The sequence below is a fragment of the Octopus sinensis genome, linkage group LG5 (assembly GCF_006345805.1).
Source record: "Octopus sinensis linkage group LG5, ASM634580v1, whole genome shotgun sequence".
NCBI classification, from domain to species: domain Eukaryota; kingdom Metazoa; phylum Mollusca; class Cephalopoda; order Octopoda; family Octopodidae; genus Octopus; species Octopus sinensis.
The window spans coordinates 92,446,976-92,468,187 of NC_043001.1; the positions used below are offsets into that span (position 1 = coordinate 92,446,976).

At 35.9% G+C, this 21,212-nt stretch overlaps 1 protein-coding gene across 1 annotated transcript in view; it reads left to right on the forward strand.

Moving 5' to 3' along the window:
* LOC115212217 (putative acyl-CoA synthetase YngI) overlaps positions 1-21,212 on the forward strand; it is a 36,653-nt gene that overhangs the window by 5,405 nt on the left and 10,036 nt on the right. The window contains exons 2-3 of the mRNA XM_036502948.1: positions 820-1,013; positions 3,058-3,110. Coding sequence (XP_036358841.1) covers positions 868-1,013; positions 3,058-3,110 — 199 coding nt within the window. The 5' untranslated portion in view covers positions 820-867. The remainder of the gene's footprint in view (positions 1-819; positions 1,014-3,057; positions 3,111-21,212) is intronic.

Consider the following 21,212-nt stretch of genomic DNA (forward strand, 5'->3'; position numbering starts at 1 on the left):
GTGTGTGTGCTTGCAAGCGCGCGTGCGTGTGCATCTACGTGTGTATGTGTATGTATGCGTGTATGTATGAAGTTGGGTGAGTAGGTATACATAGATGATCCTATGTAGATATATATGTACGTATATATATGTATATATATATATATATATATATATGTGTGTGTGTGTGTGTGTGTGTGTGTGTGTGTGCGTGTGTGTGTGTTTGTGTATATATATATATATATATGCGTATGTTTATGTACATTTATATGTGTGTGTGTGGTGTGTGTGTGTGTGTGTGTGCGTGTGTGTGTGTTTGTGTATATATATATATATGCGTATGTTTATGTACATTTATATGTGTGTGTGTGTGTCTACGTGTGTGTGTATGTATTTGTGTATGCTTATCTACATGTAAATGCGTGTATGTCTGTGTAAATGTATACGCAAACTGATAGATAGATAGATAGATAGATACTTTATGTTGTGACAATGTGCAAGAATATCATGAATATATATGATAGTGGAAAATACCACCGAGATGCTTTCTTGGAATATAGTAGGGTCTCCTCTGTGTATTATAGATTTTTTGACTGAGAGACTTCGATGATCTGTGGTTCTGCAAGCTGTTAGTGGACAAAAACTCCTGCCATAATTGTTGTTAGAAATACAAAAAGTAGATAAAATCAGTGAGATCAGTTGACATTTCTTGACAATCTACATTGAAACTGGAATGGATTTCGTCCTTAAATCGAAGTTTTCCATTCTCTGTATTATATAATAGTCTACCATACAAATTATTAAGTGTTATCAATGACATTTTCTTTTTCTTTTTTAAAGCTTCTCAGAGAATATTATCTGTTCTTTGGATTATAAAATAGTGATAAAATGAAGAGTTATTCTCACGCATCAAGTATTCGTCAGCTATGCTACGAAACTATTCCGCAAAGATTGTTTCGTTATGCGCTTGAAGATCCAGAAAAGGTAGCATTTGTTTATTATGACAACAAAATTCAACGAACACAGATAACACGGTGAGTACTATCATATTTTAATATTTTCTCTGGGATATTTCCACTTTCCTTATTGGAAAGATTAAATACAGGGGTTTAGAACCTTTCACAAAATAACGTCTTTTAAACACGCTTTTTGGATGTATTGCAAAACAAAAAGAAGATTGTTTCAGTCAAAAAGAACCTTATTTAGCGAAGTGATTTATTTACCATATTTCAGTATAGTATCCCATCCAATATGTATCTATTTCTAGAAAGAGAGAAATTATATAATGAAATTACATTAGACTTTGGCGCATGTTTTCTTCTTACAAATAACACACTATCCTATTAACATTTTAATCCAACAAAAATTTTTTTTTAGTGTTTATCAGATATATGTACGTGGGATCTTAAGCTGTATTTCTAAAACAAACATCACTCAATATAAAGGACCGGAGCACTTCAACATAGTACTGATGTGCTCTAGTACTTTAGAATATAGAAAATATATATGTAGAATATAATTACAAATTGAAATAGTATTATCTGGTAATTGATTATTGATTAAAGTGTATTCCTCCATTTTCTTATTTTGTATGTAGAATATATATATAGACTAGAATACATACATACACACATACATGCGCACACACGCACACACAAGCACAAACACACACACACACACACACACACACTCACACAAACACACACACACACACACATATATATCCTGAAAATGTTTCTTTGTGAAGGTTTCTTTCCTACTTCCCATAAAGAAAAGGCATTATATGTTGATTAAACATCCTCCCGTAGAAGTATACACAAGTTCAGTTACTAAATTTCACTTATGATTTTGTGATTGGCATCCTATGAGGACCGTTTTGGTAAGAACAGTGATTATCGTAAATTAGAGGAAAGTAGCCAATATCACTGGGTATGTTAAACGAGTCATAACTTATGAAATTACGTACACATATTAGTATTGAGTATCTATTGACCATTCATTTGCCTTTCTTTTTGAATTTGGGTCTAGAAATAGCTTGTACAGAGACGTCATGTAAGTTACTGAAAGCCAATATTATATTTGCTAGTTTATGTGAACACAATTACAATTAGAACAACATTAAAATATATATTCCTGTGGCCAGTGAAAGATATATGATGATTTCTAATATAAATCCTAATGGCGAAAACTGAAAATCAGTTTGCCATTCTGCTGTAGTAGCTTATCCACAGCCATTAAATTATATGAATATAAGTCACATAGTGATGCATACAATTTATAACTCAAAGAGATGAGCTAAATATCAATATTTCTCATGAATTGTAAGGCAGTGAGGTGGCAGAGTCGTTACCACGTCTTTTCATCCTGAGTTCAAATTCCGCATTTTGGGGTCAATAAAACAAGTACTAGCTGTGTACTGGAGTCGATGTAATTGACTTACCTCTTCTTCGAAAATCAACCATTTATTTCCCCTACACAGATCCTAATACCAGTTGCATAGATTTTATTTATGAAAGCCATCCATCCTATTTCATCAGGTTCAATATGCATTCATGAGAAATTAATTCAGTATATATTGTTTTCAAATTTTGGTACAATGCCAGCAATTTCAAGCGAGGGTGTAAAGTCGATTACGTAGGCCGCAGTGCTCAGCTAGTTCTTGTTTTATTGATTGACCGCGAAAGAGTATATATGTATATATACCAGCCTAGGGAGTGGAGCAGGTAAAATCCAGGCTACGTAAATTTCCTATCTAGCAGATCCTCAGAGATAATAATTACCCGAGAAGTACTCCGCTAGCTACTCGTCAGGCCGAAGATGCCTTAATTGTATGAAGGTTAAATTGTCGTTAAAGAGTCTCACGTTAACTCGCCAGAGGCATATATAGATGCATACATACATACATACATACATACATACATACATACATACATACATACATACATACATACATATATATATATATATATATATATATTGTATATATGTAGCATAATCCTCAAACACTTAAATATATTTGTAACATGCATTCAACTTACCGACGTATTATCTGCATTTCCTTTATTATTTTCTTTCAAGGAGAGAACTCTACGAAGGTACTGAAGCGTTTGCAAAGTTCCTTGTGGGAAAAGGAATCAAGAAAGGTGATCGAATTGCCCTCTGTGTATCGAACTGTGTTGAGTGGATGACATATGACAGCGGTATTATGTTGGCAGGAGGATGTTCGGTGAGACTCTGGGCCGGACAAGCTGATTTCTTGCCCATGTTAGAAGATTGTGTGGCAGCAATTTTTGATTCAGATCCAACCTTTTACAATAAGTTACTTAAGGTGGCAGATATTTCCGAAAACGGTAAAGTGGTCAGTGAAACTTTTCCTAACCTGCGTTTAGCTATAAACGTTTCTGAAATAAAGTCTTTACGTACAACCAACTGCCAAAACATTAACCTTCCCCACATGGAAGCCGAAGATGTCACAATCATTGTGCAAACGTCTGGGTCAACAGGGAAACCTAAGCGGGTTACTCATAGCAGCTTTGATATCATCAACTGTGCATCGTGTTATTGTGAGAAAGCTGGTATAACACAGAATGATGCAGTTTTTAATGAACGTTATTTTGGCTATGGTGGATCATATCCTCTCTCATTTGTGGCAACTGGGTGTAAATATGTCTCTGCAGATATGTGTAGCTTAAACTGCCCAAAGGATTTCCAGAAACTTAAGAATCTCTTAACGAAGGAGAGCTGTAATATTTCATCTATGATTCCAGCTGATTTACGTTTATGTACAGGTGATAAACCGATTTTAGATTTAGTTATGTTAGCTGGTGATATACCTTCGTATGATGCTATGAAACAAGGTTTATTTTGGACAAAAACTATTGACAACTTTCTTACAACTGCCGAAACCCTAATGATTGCAGTGAGGAGATTCAGCAAGGATAATATTGGGGAATATTATCCGGGACTGATAGGTCCACTACTACCTAATGTGGAAGCGAAAATTGTTGATGACCATAACAATATTGTCGATATCGGAAAAGATGGTTATTTATGTGTACGAAGTAGGTGGTGTACGAAAGTTTCAGCTGATGGGAAACCAGTTCTAGATGATGGATGGTTTAAGACAAGAGACATTTGTAAAATGACTGAGGATAAGGAAATAATTATGCTTGGCAGAGACGTTGACTTCATTCTGAAGTCAGCTAGAAAAGTGCCAATTAAATTTGTTGAGAATCATGTACAGCGTCACCCAGATATTGATGGCGTTGTAGTTGTTCCTATTCCGGATGAAGAACATGAATTTAAAGTTTGTGCTTGTGTCATTATGAAATCTGGGAAAAGGTTTGATGAGAAATCAATCCTTAAGTTCTGCAATGAATATATGCCTCCACCAAGTTTCTTCGATTATGTAACATCCACCCCTGACTGTCTTATTCAGTTTGATAGGTTTCCTAAACTAGGGAACGGAAAAGTTGACAGACTTTCAATAAAAGATTTAGCGATTAATCGTTTAACTTAGAGTACAAAATTGGGTGATGTAAGAATATACTCCACTGACTATTTCGATTTCTTTTCTTTTTGACTTTGGTAATTAAAAACGAAATGTTATCTTTGAAAGTATATTGTGAGAACTGATCAGAAATTAACTCATAATTGCACAGCTGACTTTAATTGTGACTATATTTTACAATATTCCTACATACTTGCCTTTGTTTTATCTATTTACTAATAGTGCACTTTGACTACGGAATTTAAAACGTCTTCCTCACGACTTTTTATTCTCATTTTATCGTTTGATGTTTTTGGGTAAGAAAAGAGTCACGATATTACTTTTCTTTTTCTATAATGTTATATGTGGGCGGTTTTTTAAATTTATATTTTTCATCAGTAGTAAATGTTATCAATTATACATTCATATATATAATGATTGCTCTGTCTGATCAAATTTATTTGATAAATGACAAATTTTGCATTGTATTCTTTTTTCTTTTGCTAATAAAAATAATGAGTAAAATTTTTGCGTTCTCTTATTTTATATTGCAAAATAATGCAACTATAATTTATTACTATATAAGTTGCTAGCTGTTGAAAGCTACTAGGATTTTATGAATGTATCTCAAGAGTTATTGTTCTATTAAGGTATCAGTAATAGTGGAAAATCAGTTACCCTACTATTGTAGTCGAATAGAGTGTTACAGCCGCTATTGCTTCCTGATTTTCTTCTAAAGTAGTTAGGCTAGCAATAATGTTCTTGAGACATATAATATCTTCATTGCATATTCACATTGTTAGTACTCAAATATTTTGAGTGTAATAATGTTTCAATCTGGGATTACACAGCAACTGCAAGGAGGCGCAATGGCCCAATGGTTAGGACAGCGGACTCGCGGTCGGGGGATCGCGGTTTCGATTCCCAGACCGGGCGTTGTGTGTGTTTATTGAGCGAAAACACCTAAAGCCCCACGAGGCTCCGGCAGGGGGTGGTGGCGACCCCTGTTGTACTCTTTCGCTCCAACTTTCTCTCACTCTTTCTTCCTGTTTCTTGTCCCCGTTTTCCTACGCAACCGCTGAGCCTGGATGCGCATTCATCCATCCGTCGATGCTCTCGGTGTCGGGGGTTTACCTGCTTTCTCTTCTGCGGGTCTTACGAATAGCAAAGGACCACGTTCTGGACTCCTCCCATCTTGCAAGCTCTGGGACAAAGACCGTTCGCTCAACAGCAACAGCAACTGCAAATGCTATAGAAACGAGAATATCAGCAACAGCAAGCACAACAACATTAATGACAACACTGTCAGGCATTTCTATTTGTCGAATTGATAAGTACCGCTTGGATTTGTTGACTATACTAATATTAAGAAAGAAGAAAAATATCAAATCATCCAGATCGCATCTACAAAGAAAGCATATTGCGGGGTCAGAGTATACGAACTACATAATTTGTCAATACTATCGGACGGTAGGATACACTGACTGAAATTTTGTAAACTACAGTATACAAAGAAATAGACTTGATTACGAGAAGCTGATTGTCTCATACTCACACTGCAATATTAAACTACTCGTATTCATGAGTTGGACGGGAGTTGAATGAGGTGGTCAACAAACAGCAGTACATTTTCCTTAAAGGGAGTCATTGATTAAGTTTAATAAGGGCTAGCACAATAGAAAACAATATCCTAAAGAATAGCTAGTAATAATGTTAGAAAGGAGAGTTAAGAAATTCATATTTGACGTGTTAGCATAGAAAATGAGAATTTCTGTAACAAGAAATACAACTGAGCGAAAAATCATTCGATGGGCCGTTTGCTATAAAAAACACGGTTTTGGTTTTTGACGGATAAGAACGAATATGTGCTTTTCGATTCAGTGCGGTGTAAAATCTTTTAACAACTCTATTTGCAACAGTCTGGGTAAGACGGTGTATGGCGATGCTTACCTTGACGGTCTAACCATGATTCTCAATAGATTTCATGTGAAATGAAAAGCCTAAAATGGCAGCCGAGATATAAGACGAACTGTGTAATTGTTCCGCTACTTTCACTATGGTATTCGCAAATGTATATCGCAAATGGGGCGGATTTGAAAGTATATTCAGTTATGGGAACCGAGGAGTTGTTTCGTTGTTTAGAAAGAATTGGGCATTGATTAATATTGATAAATCTAAAGCTTTTCATGAGGTCGACCATGACTACGAGGCGACTGATTAAGCACCGCTCGTGTTATATTCTGTCAAGCGATGTAGGAGGACGAACACAGACACACAAACACACACACACACACACACACACATATATATATATATGCATATATACGACGGGCTTCTTTCAGTTTCGGTCTACCAAATCCACTCACAAGGCTTTGGTCGGCCCGAGGCTAAAGTAGAAGACACTTGCCCTAGGTGCCACGCAGTGGGACTGAACCCGAAACCATGTGGTTGGTAAGCAAGCTACTTACCACACAGCCACTCTGAACAATATATGCGTCCCTTGCTTTAGAAATGTCCTAAACGACCTGCTTATTTATACATTTAATCCCCAGAAGACCAATATATGTTATTTATATATCATATATAATAAAATACAGTAGGCTTCACGTCGGTCAATTTGGCAGAAGGGAACTAAAACAACAAACGAAATTAAAGTGACAATGAGAAACGTTAAATTCAGGCACGCACCCAGAAGAAACCTTCGTTATGCTAAGTTCATTGTGCAGAATATTCTCAACTCTCTTACGAGATATGCTAATAGCATTGTTTATTTGATTCATAGTCATTCGTCTGTCATCCATCACCAGGTATGAACACAACGTTTTCCTTAGTGACTGCAGTTGCAGGATGTCCAGATTTGGGGTCATTTTCAAAACTCTTCCTTCCTCTCCTAAATTCAACTACCCACTTTTGCACTGTTAGAATGAATGTTTTCAGGGGTTAGACCCTTTTTCTGCAGGTATTTGATAACACCACAATGCAAAATTATTAATTAATCATTATTAATTTTAAAATCTTCTTTGAACAGTCAGATGTCCATTTATCTCTTCTACTCTTTTACTTGTTTCAGTCATTTGACTGCGGCCATGCTGGAGCACCGCCTTTAGTCGAGCACATCGACCCCAGGACTTATTCTTTGGAAGCCTAGTACTTATTCTATCGATCTATTTTGCCGAACCGTTAAGTTACGGCGACATGAACATTCCAGCATCAGTTGTCAAGCGATGTTGGGGAGACAAACACAGGCACACAAACACACACACACATACACATACACATACATATACATATATACGACGGGATTCTTTCAGTTTCCATCTATCAAATCCACTCACAAGGCTTTGGCCGGCCGGAAGCTATAGTAGAAGACATTTGCCTAAGGTGCCACGCAGTGGGACTGAACCCGGAACCATGTGGTTGGTAAGCAAGCAACTTACCACACAGCCACTCCTGCGCCTATAAAGAAACACTGCACTTATTAAGTGTAAAGGAACACCGCAGTTATTAAGAAGAAGGGTTGAAATTAATGTAAACAAGACTTCACAGATCTAGTATTACTCCTTCAAAGTCAGCTTCTGAACATTTTAGGCCGCTTTCATATTAGTTTTATATATATTACATATAATATTAGATAATCACAGTATCGACCAGACCATCAGATGCTATTGTACACCACTGATCATAATGCACATCCATTTCTTTCTTGATTGTGCCATTCTTTTCGATCTTCACCCATATCGCTTAAGTAAATAGTCTTTCTATCACAGTGAAAGCCTTCCAAATAACCTTTTCCGATCTGTTGGATACCACTCGGTAACTTCGTCCAAATAACCTTTTCCGATCTGTTGGATACCACTCGGTAACTTCGTCCAAATAACCTTTTCCGATCTTTTGGATACCACTCGGTAAGTTCGTAGGTCCACCTGTTGTTTCTGAGGATATTACATAATATGTTACATAATACTGATTGTAAATGAAAGAATGAAAACAATAATCGCACCATGTGGGAACTGAAATCATAAGCTGTATAATATTGTAACGCATTTGATCATCTTCACTAACATTTGCGTATGAGAATATGAAAATCAGGGGGGAACACGGAAAAAGCTTAACCTCGGTGTGTTTGTGTGGTAAAAAGCTTGCTTCCTAACCACATGGTCCCAGGTTCAGTCCCACGCTGTGGCACCTTGGGAAAGTGCTTTGTACTATAACTTCGAGTCGACCAAAGCTTGTAAGTAGATTTGATAGACGGAAACTGAAAGAAACTCATCCTATGTGTTTGTGTGTGTGTGTGTGTGTTTGTGCATGTGTATATGTGTGTGAGGTGGGGTCGCATTAGAGTCTTTGACTCCCACCAACGGTTAAAAACCCCTGTTGGTGTGCTTGCGCCTTCGTAACTTACCGGTTCGGCAAAAAAGACACCACCGATAGAATAAGTACCAGGCTTTGCAAGATATAAGTACTGGGGCCGATTCTTTCGGCTAAAAAATATTCAAGGCGATGGCCCAACATGGCCGCAGCCAAATGACTGAAACAAATGAAAGATATAAAAATTCTATTTTGACTTCTTTACCGCATATTGGATAATCCGTTTCGATATAATGGATAACCCGTTTTACTGCTTCCCAGTATATTCTGAGGACAATATTTGTTATCTCCTTTATTTTACTGAAAAGTTTGAAAGCCAAAAATGCTCGTCAGCTTCAAATTAAGGGGCCTTTCACATTCAATATACAAATGGCAACCACAGGATACATATAGTTATGACAAAAGGTCACTTTCGATCAAAGTTGCGTTATTCATACCTAGAGAGCTTTAAAGCACAAATTTCATCCTCTTTAATTCTATTGGGTTGTCCGGAAAGTTCGTGCCGATTTATTGTAGCTTACCTTTCGACTTATTTTAGAACATGGTTGAGTTCACCTCCATTTAGAGCACAGTTTAAGCTAACTTTTCGTGGAAGAAGGTTTATGTTCCTATAACCTGTGTTAATTCTGTAACCCTTTGAAATGGAAGATAAGAATGTTCATTTTCGACACTTGATGCTTTTCTTTTTCCGTAAAGGGAAAAATGCCTCACAAGCAACCAAAGAAATATGCGCAGTTTACGGTGATTTTTTTTAATCCGAAAGAACTGTACGGAAGTGGTTCGCAACGTTCCGAGCTGGAGATTGTAGCCTTATTTATAAAGAGCGATCAGGTAGACCATCTGCTACAGATGATGACCAAATCAAGTCATTAATTGAGAATAACCCACTTTGCACAACCCGAGTATTGGCAGAAAGCCTCAACCTATCATGAGCATCTGGTAAAGCTTGGGTACACAAGTCCCTACGATGTTTGGGTACCACATGAGTTGAGAGAGAAGAACCTTTTGGATCGCATTTCCATCTGTGATTCGCTTTATAAACGGAATGAAAACGCGTCTTTTTTAAAACAAATTGGATTATCTACGGAAATGTTCAGAGAAAGCGATCCTGGAGTAAGCGATATGAGCCACCCTTAGCCACCCCAAAAACGGATCTTCACCCTAAAAAAGTATTCTGTACTATGAGCTTCCCCCAAGTAACCAGACAATTATTTATGAGAAATACTGCACACAACTGGACGAGTTAACAGCAGTAATTCAAGAGAAACGTCCAGAATTGGCCAACAGGAAGGGTGTTGTTTTCCAACGTGATAATGCAAGACCGCACGTTCCTTTGGGAACCAGACAAAAATTGCTGCAGCTCGGCTGGGATGTATTACCCCACCCTCCATATTCACCAGGTATTGCTTCTTTGGATTTTCACTTATTCAGGTCTCTGCAGAATAGTCTTAACGGTAAAAATTTCAATTCCTTGGATGACGTAAAAAGATACCTTGATGAATTTTTTGCCATGAAACCACCTCAATTCTGGGAAGAGGGTATTTTCAAGTTAAAGGAAAGATGCAACAAAATGGTTCATATCTGGTTGATTAAAAATGTAATGGCAAGTAATTATTAACCTTTTTCTTTCCTTTAAAAGTCGGCACAAACTTTTCGGACAACCCAATATTTTAATGGCTGTCGAAACTAGATTCATTTACTGTTTAAAATATTTTGAACTGCAAATTATTCTCTTTCTCTTTTACACCTTCTCTTTCTTTCCCTATTCTCCTCCTCTCTATCCCTTTCTCATTATTGAATTCCACCATGGGTAACATATTAATGATATCATTAAAAATGCACTCCTAATTGCACGAAGGAAGATATTCAATAGAACCTTCATGTAACATTACATTTGAAAACATTTTATCTTTCAAATGTAAACTTAAGTCGCAGTTATTTATACATTTGACAAAAATTGAAATTTTTTCTTTGTTACCCACGTCTACAGAAACTGCTGATGCATAAACAACACGACGCCAGCCTTTGGTGAAATAGAAAATAACATTCGGCTGAAAAGAAAAAAGTAACTTTATTTCAGACATTTATAATATGACGCTTAACGTAGCCTTCTCTCTCTACTACACATTCTCTTTCTCTCTTACTTACTCTCTTTTTCTCTCGCTCTCTTTCACGCACAAACAGTGCGTGCGTGTGTATGTACGTGTATGTGTGTGTAATCGATTGTGTGTGTTAGCATGCATACATGCTTATATGTGGGTAGGTGTATATACGCATACATATATAGGTGTGAATGTGTTTGTTTCGCGTGCGTGTGATTATCTATTTGTTTCTCTCTGTATATTACATATTAACCTGCTTTCAACTAATACCACTAATATCTATCCGAAATTAGGCCAGGAGCTGGCGGAATCGTTACCGCACCAGGAAACATGCTTAGCGCATTTCTTCCGAGTGTTCGTACCGAGTTCAAATACCACCGGGATCGACCTTATGTGCTGGTTCCTTTATTGTAGAAGTGGTCTTCAAACATTTTTGATAAATAAAATCAGTAAATTATATATGTATATTCTTTTACTGGTTTCAGTCATTCGTGCGCGGCCATGCTGGAGCACCGCCTTTAGTCGAATGAATCGACACCAGGACTTATTCTTTGTAAGCTTAGTACTTATTCTATGAGCTCTTTTGCAGAACCACTACGTTATGGGGACGTGTATATATATATATATATATACATATATATATATATATATATGTATATATATATATATATACACATATAGATCAATAAATGGTGGGGTTGTGTTGACCGCACGTGGAGAAATGATAAGTAACGAAAAATTTTTTTTTAAATGCAGAATGCTCAAATGAAAGAAAATTTTAATAAAATGAGAAATTGATAAAATATATAAATATATATTTATTCAACCGGTTTTCGTCAATGTATGACTTGTCAAGAATATTTATGTTTTAAGAAGTTTTTTTTAAAATTAGAAAGGGGAAAAAAAGAAAATTGCATTGTTTTTTGTAAAAGAATAATGATAAAAATGTACAAAAATTAAAAAATAAGTTCTCCGATACATTGTGAGTTCGTTGTGTATCTTGAGTTTTATGGTTGTTTACGAAAAAATTACCTTGAGGTGTTAAGATCCAAAGGGATTAAGAGCATGTGTTGTGTTGTTAAATTCAGCATGTTTGCAGGACAGGAAGTAGTAGTAATTGTGGTCCTGGTTCTTCAGTTCCTGTGTTGTGAGTAAGGGGAGACAACTCTTTTGAGTTCTTCAATAAAACCCAAATTATAAAACTATCATTTTAGCTTCATTTGCATTATCTTTTTATATAATTGCTTGTTAACTTAACTTTCAGATTTTAACACTTTATTTATATTATTTTCTAATAATATAAATCTGCATAGACAATTGCATTTCAAATTGTCATATCATTTATAATAAAAATGATAGTAATAACAACAATAGTAAAAATGATATTTAAAGAATATAAGTTTTAGCTTGAAGTGATGAATGCATGGTATCTTTATATATTTGTGTTAGTCCATCCATGAAGAGTGAGGTAGAGAAAGGAAGTTTGATCAACGAGGAGTTTGCATATTAAGTTGTGTTTGGAATTTTTCAATAAAGAGAATCTCATTGTTAATTCTCTCCTGTGTGGTGATCCCGTCTTTACATTGGTAGAAGGGGAATATATAGAATTTGGGGTTTAAGTCTTTAGCACATGAGTCTAAGTGGTCACTCAGTGGAATTTGTCGGTATTCCGGGAGATTTATTTGTTCTTTATGCACCGTTACTCGTTTACGTAACGGGAGACTCGTTTGTCCAACATAATTATGTTGGCAACCAGCGCATGTGAGAACGTAGATAAGGTTCTCGGAGGAACAGGAGAAGTTAGTCTTGATTTTAAACTTCGTACCTTGTTTGAAGGTAAATTCAGAGCCTTCAAGTAGAAAGGGGCAGGTACCACAGTTTGAGCTTGCACATTTTTTTACTGTTGGGGGTGGATGTGGTGTGTGAAGTTTGGCATTTGTCAAGAGTTTTTTTAAAGATTTGTGTTGCCTTTTGCATTTGAGGATTTTGTGTGTATTTATAATGTTTTTCATTTTTGGTCTGTTGACAGTAGACTGAGGTTTTGTATGATTGTGGTGTATGCTTCGATATTTTTGGGGTTGTGGGTGGAAATGTATGGAAGTATTTTGAGGTTGTGTGTGGTGTTAGGTTGGGTGGTTTTTAGTGTAGTGTTGTCTAGTTCTTTGGCGCGTTTTATTCCATACTCTATAAGGGTGGAGGGATATTGACGTTGTAATAGTGTTTTTTTGAGGTCTTGAAGGCGTATTTCTCGTGTTTTTGGATCCGAGACAATGGTGCATACCCTTTTAGCTAAATTGAAAGGGATATTTGTCTTGGTGTGTTTTGGGTGGCATGAACTAAAGAGGAGGTATTGTTGTGAGTCTGTGGGTTTGTGGTAGATGAAGGAGCCTTGGGTCTAGGTTAGAAACCGGTTCTTTCTCTATTGATAAGTAATCCTGAAATAAACTGAATAATGACATACATACGTTATACCTATACATAAAAATACACACATATGAATACTGATCTTTCTCTGGAAACAGTTACGCAGAAATATTACAGAAGCTCCTATCTCTGATTTTGATGCTGTGTAGAAGTATAACATTGATATTTAATGAAGTCAAAAATTTCTTGGGACAAAGAATAAATTGGTTTTCTCCTAACACCGAGTCTACGTTATTCGGTATATTCATACTACCAGGGAGTTATTTAAAATTTTCACCACCGGTTTGTTGATGAACCCTATCGTTCTTATTCTTAGAACAACTCTTCAAAACATCTATTATTCATTTTCATACTGATCGACACAAGCAAATTGTACTAAGTCTTACTAATTAACGTTGGATTCTATGGTCTATTGAGAGAATTTTCAAAGAATTTCTGCTGAAGAATTAGGATCTCCGTACATGAAGTTGCTCCAAGCTTCGCGAAAATATCTGTGGAACACTATAATTTTTCCCTCAGTGGCGTGCCATAACAATTGTTTAGCGGAATACAGAAGGTCACCATTTAGATTATGGGGAGATATATGGCATACTGATGCAAATTTTATCAGAATGAAATCCTTGAAGCGAGAATTGATAGACCGTCTTAGATTGTGTAGTGTAGCCGCAATGCATGATGAAGCTGTAGCAAGCGCAATCCAAACCATTTTTCCCAAGCACAAGGCAGTAACAAGTTCAGCAGGAAGGTTCTACCTCCCCTCCTGGAGCATTAATTAATATCAGGCCACCTTTATTGTTGACAAGCTTTCGTTTGATATCTCAAAACAATCCTTTGTCCGTTACTGAGGACATTTAGCGTACATATTGATATCTAATATTGGTTTCGAGTTTCGACACAAGGCCAGTAGTTCAGGAGGAGAGTCTTAGTTGATTACAGTGATTATGAAAAGATGAAATTATTTTGAGTTTGTGAGAACTACAGAAAGAGGTAATTTACATTTAACAAGACACAACGTGAGTACAGAAAACTCCAAGTGATAATATCTGTTGAAGAACTAAAACTACGCAGAATGTAAACTGTCGGAGTAAAGTTTCAACTTTTAGAATGGGACATATATGTATTTCCTACTTAAATGAATACATTAACTGAGGTAACATAGTTACACCCAAGAAATATACACTTCGGTGCCCTACAAATGTATAAGAGACTGTAGGCATTTACTCGTAGGTATTCTTCCAGAAATCAGACTAGCTTTGTGAGGGAACAAAAGTTGTGTGTTACTGTCACCTTCAGATCAATATTTTAATCTAGTGAAGTTTTTTTTTCAATTGAATTGTTAGTGTAGAATGAAGGCAGTAAACTAGAAAAATAGCTAGCACGTCGAACAAAATGGCGACATTTTCTTCCGACTCATAATGTTCAAAGGTCTCGGTAGGATTTGAACTTATAACATTGACAACTACAGCGAACGCTGCAAGACATTGCTGCGGACCATTTAACTTGACATAATTTAAAATATAAAACGTATTCAATTAATAATATAAAGAATCGAACGAAAAATGGGCATATTCAGGTCTCAGATTTAATTGGTGTTCAGTAAATAAGGTAATAATGTAATATAAAAGAGGCTAACAGGCCAAAATTCAAAATAACTTGTACAATTAAATTGCAAGTGCGCCGAATATGCTATGATGTATATTTGGAAATTGCTACCGAACTGTCAACACAGTTGTTATTTTAATGAAAGCTAGGTTAAGTATATTATCAGGACATATTAAGTTTCATATTATACTCGCTAATTGCGCAATAAAATAAGAACGTCCAATGTCAAGAAGAAACTGTATTGTTAACAAACATTATATAAGTTGTATTTCCATTGAACTGTGAAAATAATTGGCACAACTAACAAGTGTCACCGCAACATGCGAGGCAATATATCTTTCCATAATTATCAGCACACTGCGTGCTGAATTCAATTTTCCTGTTTTGACAGGTAACAATAATTCAAATAAACCCCTCAAAATTTGCCATTTTTTGCCAAGATTTTCGGGGATAAGGGAATTTTTAATGCTCATAACTTCAAGAAACGCCCATTCAACTTTCAAGATTTCTGCAAAGTTGATGCCCTTAATGCTACAACCATTAAGGCAGCGAACTGGCAGAAGTTTTAGCAGATTGGACGAAAATCTTAGAGGCATTTCTGAGTTCAAATCCAGCCAAGGTGGATTTCGCTTTTCATTATTTCGGTGTTGATTAAATAAATACCAGATAAGTACTGGGGTCGATGTAATTGATCATCTCCCTATCCTAAAATTGCTGGCCTTATACTAAAATTTGATATTGATATTTTCAGTAGTCATGTTTTTATTGCGTTCTTTCACTAGCCTATTGGAAGCACTCCGTCGGTTACGACGATGAGGGTTCCGGTTGATCCGAATCAACGGAACAGCCTGCTCGTGAAATTTACGTGTAAGTGGCTGAGCACTCCACAGACACGTGCACCCTTAACGTAGTTCTCGGGGATATTCAACGTGACACAGAGAGTGACAAGGCCGGCCCCTTGAAATACAGGTACAACAGAAATAGGAAGTAAAAGTGAGAGAAAGTTGTGGTGAAAGAGTACAGCAGGGATCACCACCATCCCCTGTCGGAGCTTCGTGGAGCTTTAGGTGTTTTCGCTCAATAAACACTCACAACGCCCGGTCTGGGAATCGAAACCGCGATCCTATGACCGCGAGTCCGCTGCTCTAACCACTGGGCCATTGCGCCTCCACTACTAGCCTATAGAACGTAGCTCTGTGGGCCTCAGATAAGAGAAATATATTCTGTTGTTTTTACTTTGGTTTTATATAACAACTAGCAGTATCGCCCGGCGTTGCTCAGGTTTGTAAAGCATTTTTAGAGAGTTATAGCCAAAAAATAGCAAAAAAATGGAAAAAAATTATGGTAAATTTTTTTTTGAGATTTAAAAAAGGTGGAGTTGCGTCCCCTAGACAGTTTGTGGTTCGTGTTTCTGATTCTCGACCCCATGTCGAATTTATCGATTTTTTTCAGAACTGGGGGAACTTTTCAAAATTTTCGCTGCGTTAGTTTTGAATTATGACATTGGGCTATGTGTGTGTCAAGTTTCATCAGAATCGGTTAAAAGCCGTGGTCATGGTGAGGGTACAAGCAAACAGACACACAGAAACACGCACAGACAAACTGCCGTTTATATAGAGAGATATATACTACATAATATGTGCTATGCCTCGTGGCACTGTTTTCTCTATTTTTATAAATCTTAGAGCTTTGGTTACGTATCTGTAAGCACAAAATTTTATCATTATCGAAACATCTGTTATTATAAGATGTTCTTCTATTCTTCCATCGCAATACTAGTTACTTCCATTTTCAAATCTTTTCCACTTTCTTCTTCGTTTCTTTTAGAGATACTTTATCGTCTTTTGCGACCAAATTCGTTGATTAAGAGGTATTTCTTTTCAATACACTTCTTGTTAATCAATATCCTCCCAATAAACTATCATCATTTTATCTACGTGACTGACATATCCCAGTGATTAACCACTTGGCTAATCTTTCAGGTTTTGAACATGTAGAAGCTTGTTTTGTCATCGCTATAGCGTATGATTTTGAATACATAAGATTATATGTACGCAATCATATAACGTTATGGTTTTATAAACTTTTAATAATTTTAATAATTGTGGATTTATAGCTAGTTCCTTAATGGACATTTAAAGGCGTTACTAGGCCATTTATGAATCTTAACACAATATTTAGAGCAGTCCATAGGATCTCTCTTGTGTTGTCCACAAAATACAATATATAAACGTACGGGCTATCTATATAGAGAGTAATATCTTCAAATCTGTAGATATTTTCGCTGGTGCATTATAATACTGAAACAAAAAAATATATACACATCAGTAAATTTATTAATTGAATTTGGTACTAAAATATGTATACAAATCGATGTGTCAGATCTATTTAAGCTCTCAGTAATAGTTATTAACAGCAATACCGTGAACAGACGGTTAAGAGGGTACGATGTTGCAGATGAAATCTCATAACAGGGTTGAAATTAGTCCGACTGATCCCAAGTTTTATGTTCACAAAGATGTAACTATATAATACTGTGCTGGCTAAAATTCTACAGATACACTCTGTAGTAAACTATATTAATAGAGGAATACCTGGTTGTAAGATTGTGTGGCAGGGGTGGAAATAAAAACGAAGAATTACAGTAAAATGACTTTAGATATGTTTTCAAAAGCTCTCAGAAGTGGAAATGTCTGGGCATCTTGAATATTCAAAATGTTTGATGGTTATCAAGGGATATATATATATATATATATATATATATATATATATATATATATATATATACATTCACAGGTAACATCAACCTTTCTTAATCCAGTCCAAAGAGGCAAATAGATTCTTACTGATAGAAATGAATTATTCCAATGAGAACACCAGCATATGACACATCTAAGTACTGCGTAACAATGTTTTTATTATTCGTAAGGATGATTGGTTATTTATAAAATAAAACATTTTAATTCTTGTAGAACACAAAGAGGAGTAAGCTTAAGCCCATGGAGACAGTTAACGAGATCCTTATTTTTAAGATGATACTTGATGATGCTAGAGTATCTAAATAATATTCCTTATACGCTTGGATTAATAACGAAAAGCGTTTTGATTTTGTCTCACATGACTGATTCCTCGAAATGCTGAACAAACACAAATTTAACAACACTATGATAAAATATTTTTATAAAAAGCGGTAAAGAAGGGCTAGACAGTTCCTGCTATGCCTAGGAACATCAATGATCCGCGCTTTTGCTTACCTCACAATAATATCTGTTGAGATATTCCAAGCTCTTCTATGCATATTAGGTTTTGCAAGTAAAAAATCCTATTGGAGTTGCATCAGTTTCAGGAAATAATTATTAACCATATTTAAGTTTCTATTTCAACAAATATCATTGCATGGTTTTAATTACGTAATCCGAAGTTGATATAAATCTCTTGACTCATTAATTTGTCTTTAATGTTTTAGTGGGGTGGCTAGGTGTTGGCCAAATGTAGCTAAGTTTAAACTTTCGTATATTTATTTAGTCAGAATTATTGTCTACTCTTGTCCAGTCTTACAACATAGTAGATTTACCTAACAAAGATTCTAAACATAAACTGGTAGGTTCCCATACGTACCAATGTTTCCATTTCATTTGCTAAGCTCACTTAAATATTGGGTTGGCAACTAAGTTACGGCCGTTTTTTTTTATTTTTGAATTTATTGCGTTTTTAAACTTTGGAATCTATTTTTTCGAGAATTTTATTTTTGAATCATTTTGGAATCTATTTTGTTCTCTTTTTTTTCTAGTTAATTTTAGTTAATTATTGTTTATTTTCAGATTATTAAAATGGAATGTCAAGTTAAAAACGAGTATTTTTCGACACCTTCTTTTTGCTTTGAATCAATGTTCTAAGGCCGCAAAAGGTTCTCGCGACATTTGTGCAGTGTATGGAGAAGGTGTCATAGCTGAAAGAACCGCTCGTGATTGGTATGCCAAGTTCAAAAATGGAAATTTTGACCTCTAAGACGCACCTTGTTCTGGCCGTCCAGTTGAGTTCGATAAAGAGCGATTAAGCCAACTTTTGCACGAAAATTCTCGTCAAACGACAAGGGAACTGGCAAAGAAAATGGAATGCTCTCACACTGCTATAGAAAAGCATCTTCACTCGATAGGAAAGGTTCAGAAGTATGGAGCATGGGTTCCGCATGTTATAAGTGACAACAACAAAAATCAACGAGTCCCATTCTCCGCTGGTTTGATTGCTCGTCACCGCTCAACTCATGGACACAAGCAACGATTTCTTTACAGAATCGTTACTAGCGACGAAAAATGGTGCCTGTACATCAATATGGAGCAGCGAAGAGTAAATAATCCAATGAAAAGAAGAAGACAAAGAAAATTCCTTAACACATCTTTAATTAAAAGTTAGAAATATTTCCCTACCATCTTCATTTGCAACGAAATGTTTATGCGAAAATCCTAAATGAAAACTCAAGTAATATTTGCGGTTTTAGACATTGGAGAGACACTTCATCAGACTTGTATTAATAGTGTGCTATATGTATATATATATATATATATATATATATATATATATATATATATATATATATATGTTGATCAAAATAAAAACATGATGCCAAGGATTCAGCGGTACATATGTTTCGGGCCTTTATTAGACAGATTTATAACAATGCATAATGTATGTCGTACGCGAATGAGAGGATTTGCATCCCCAACCAAGAATTTTTGATGTAACACATGTCCTTGTGGAAGCTGTTGTGCGCGGCTGAAGAAGGCCACAGACATACATTATGCATTGTTATAAATCTGTCTAATAAAGGCCCGAAACATATGTACCGCTGAATCCTTGGCATCATGTTTTTATTTTGATCAATTTACTCCACCACCTACACCACCAAACGGTATACACAGGTGCTTATAATTATCAAGTACTCACCCCGAATTTCTATATATATATATATATATATATATTATATATATATATATATAGTAAATCCCAAAAAAGAACAAACAAAAAAAACAATACGTGGACGTGGCGCGTGTAATGTATTACCAGACGCTCAGGAAAGGAAAACGTGATGGTTTAACGTTTCGAGTAGACGCTCTTCTTCGGAAACAGAGAGGAAATCCAATAGAAAGGAAGACGGAGGAAGAAAATCGCCAACAATTCACATGTGGCTACATTTTGAAATATATTATATAAAAGTCAATGTCTGTTTGTTCGTGTGTTCGTCTGTTACCTATAGACTCGAAAACTACTGGACCGATCCTAATGAGAAGGGTAATGCCGAATGTTTCATCCAATTTTGATAAAATTTGAACCATAGGTATTAGAAATAAATTAACAAATATACCCAACATTTCCATTTCTTTGGATGATTCTTATTTCTTTACTGCCCACAAGTGACTACACACAGAGGGGACAAACAAGGACAGACAAATGGATTAAGTCGATTATATCGACCCCAGTGCATAACTGGCACTTATTTAATCGACCCCGAAAGGATGAAAGGCAAATTCGACCTCGGCGGAATTTTAACTCAGAACGTAGCGACAGACGAAATACTGCTAAGCATTTCGCCCGGCGTGCTAACGTTTCTGCCAGCTCGCCGCCTTATTTTACATTCACAGGTTTAATTGTTCTTTATATCTTTCTTGCCTTACGACAATATCATCTTTGGATGATTCTAAGACCCCCTAATGAATGTTTAACCTTCAAATTTTAGTAATTTTTCATGGACCAAAATTACTGAATGGATTCTTATGATATTTGGAATTTAGAGTTGATGTATAAGAGAGGGTATAGTGCAGTATGATTGGCTTGAATTTTGAGGGGACTTAAAGGGGGCAGAACCCCCCATGAAAATACATAAATATCCGATGTTGATGAAATTTCAACAAAAGTAATTGATACAAATCAAGATGTATTCTCATGAGGATTCTAAGACTCCCTAATGGGGTGGGGGCTTAACACCCAAATTTTAGTCACCTTTTAATGATCCAAAACAAGGTCAAAAGTACTGAATGGATCTTTATGAAATTTGGTAATTATATTCTATGCATAAGGGCGGATGTAATGCAGTACATGTTTCAAAGTGAATGGGCATAAATAAGACCATAACCCCCATGAAAATTCATATATTTTTACTGTTGATGAAATTTTAACCATAGATATTAGGCACAAATGAAGTAATATTCCTAAAATTTCAACTTCTTAATGGGGGCTTAATCCCCACAATT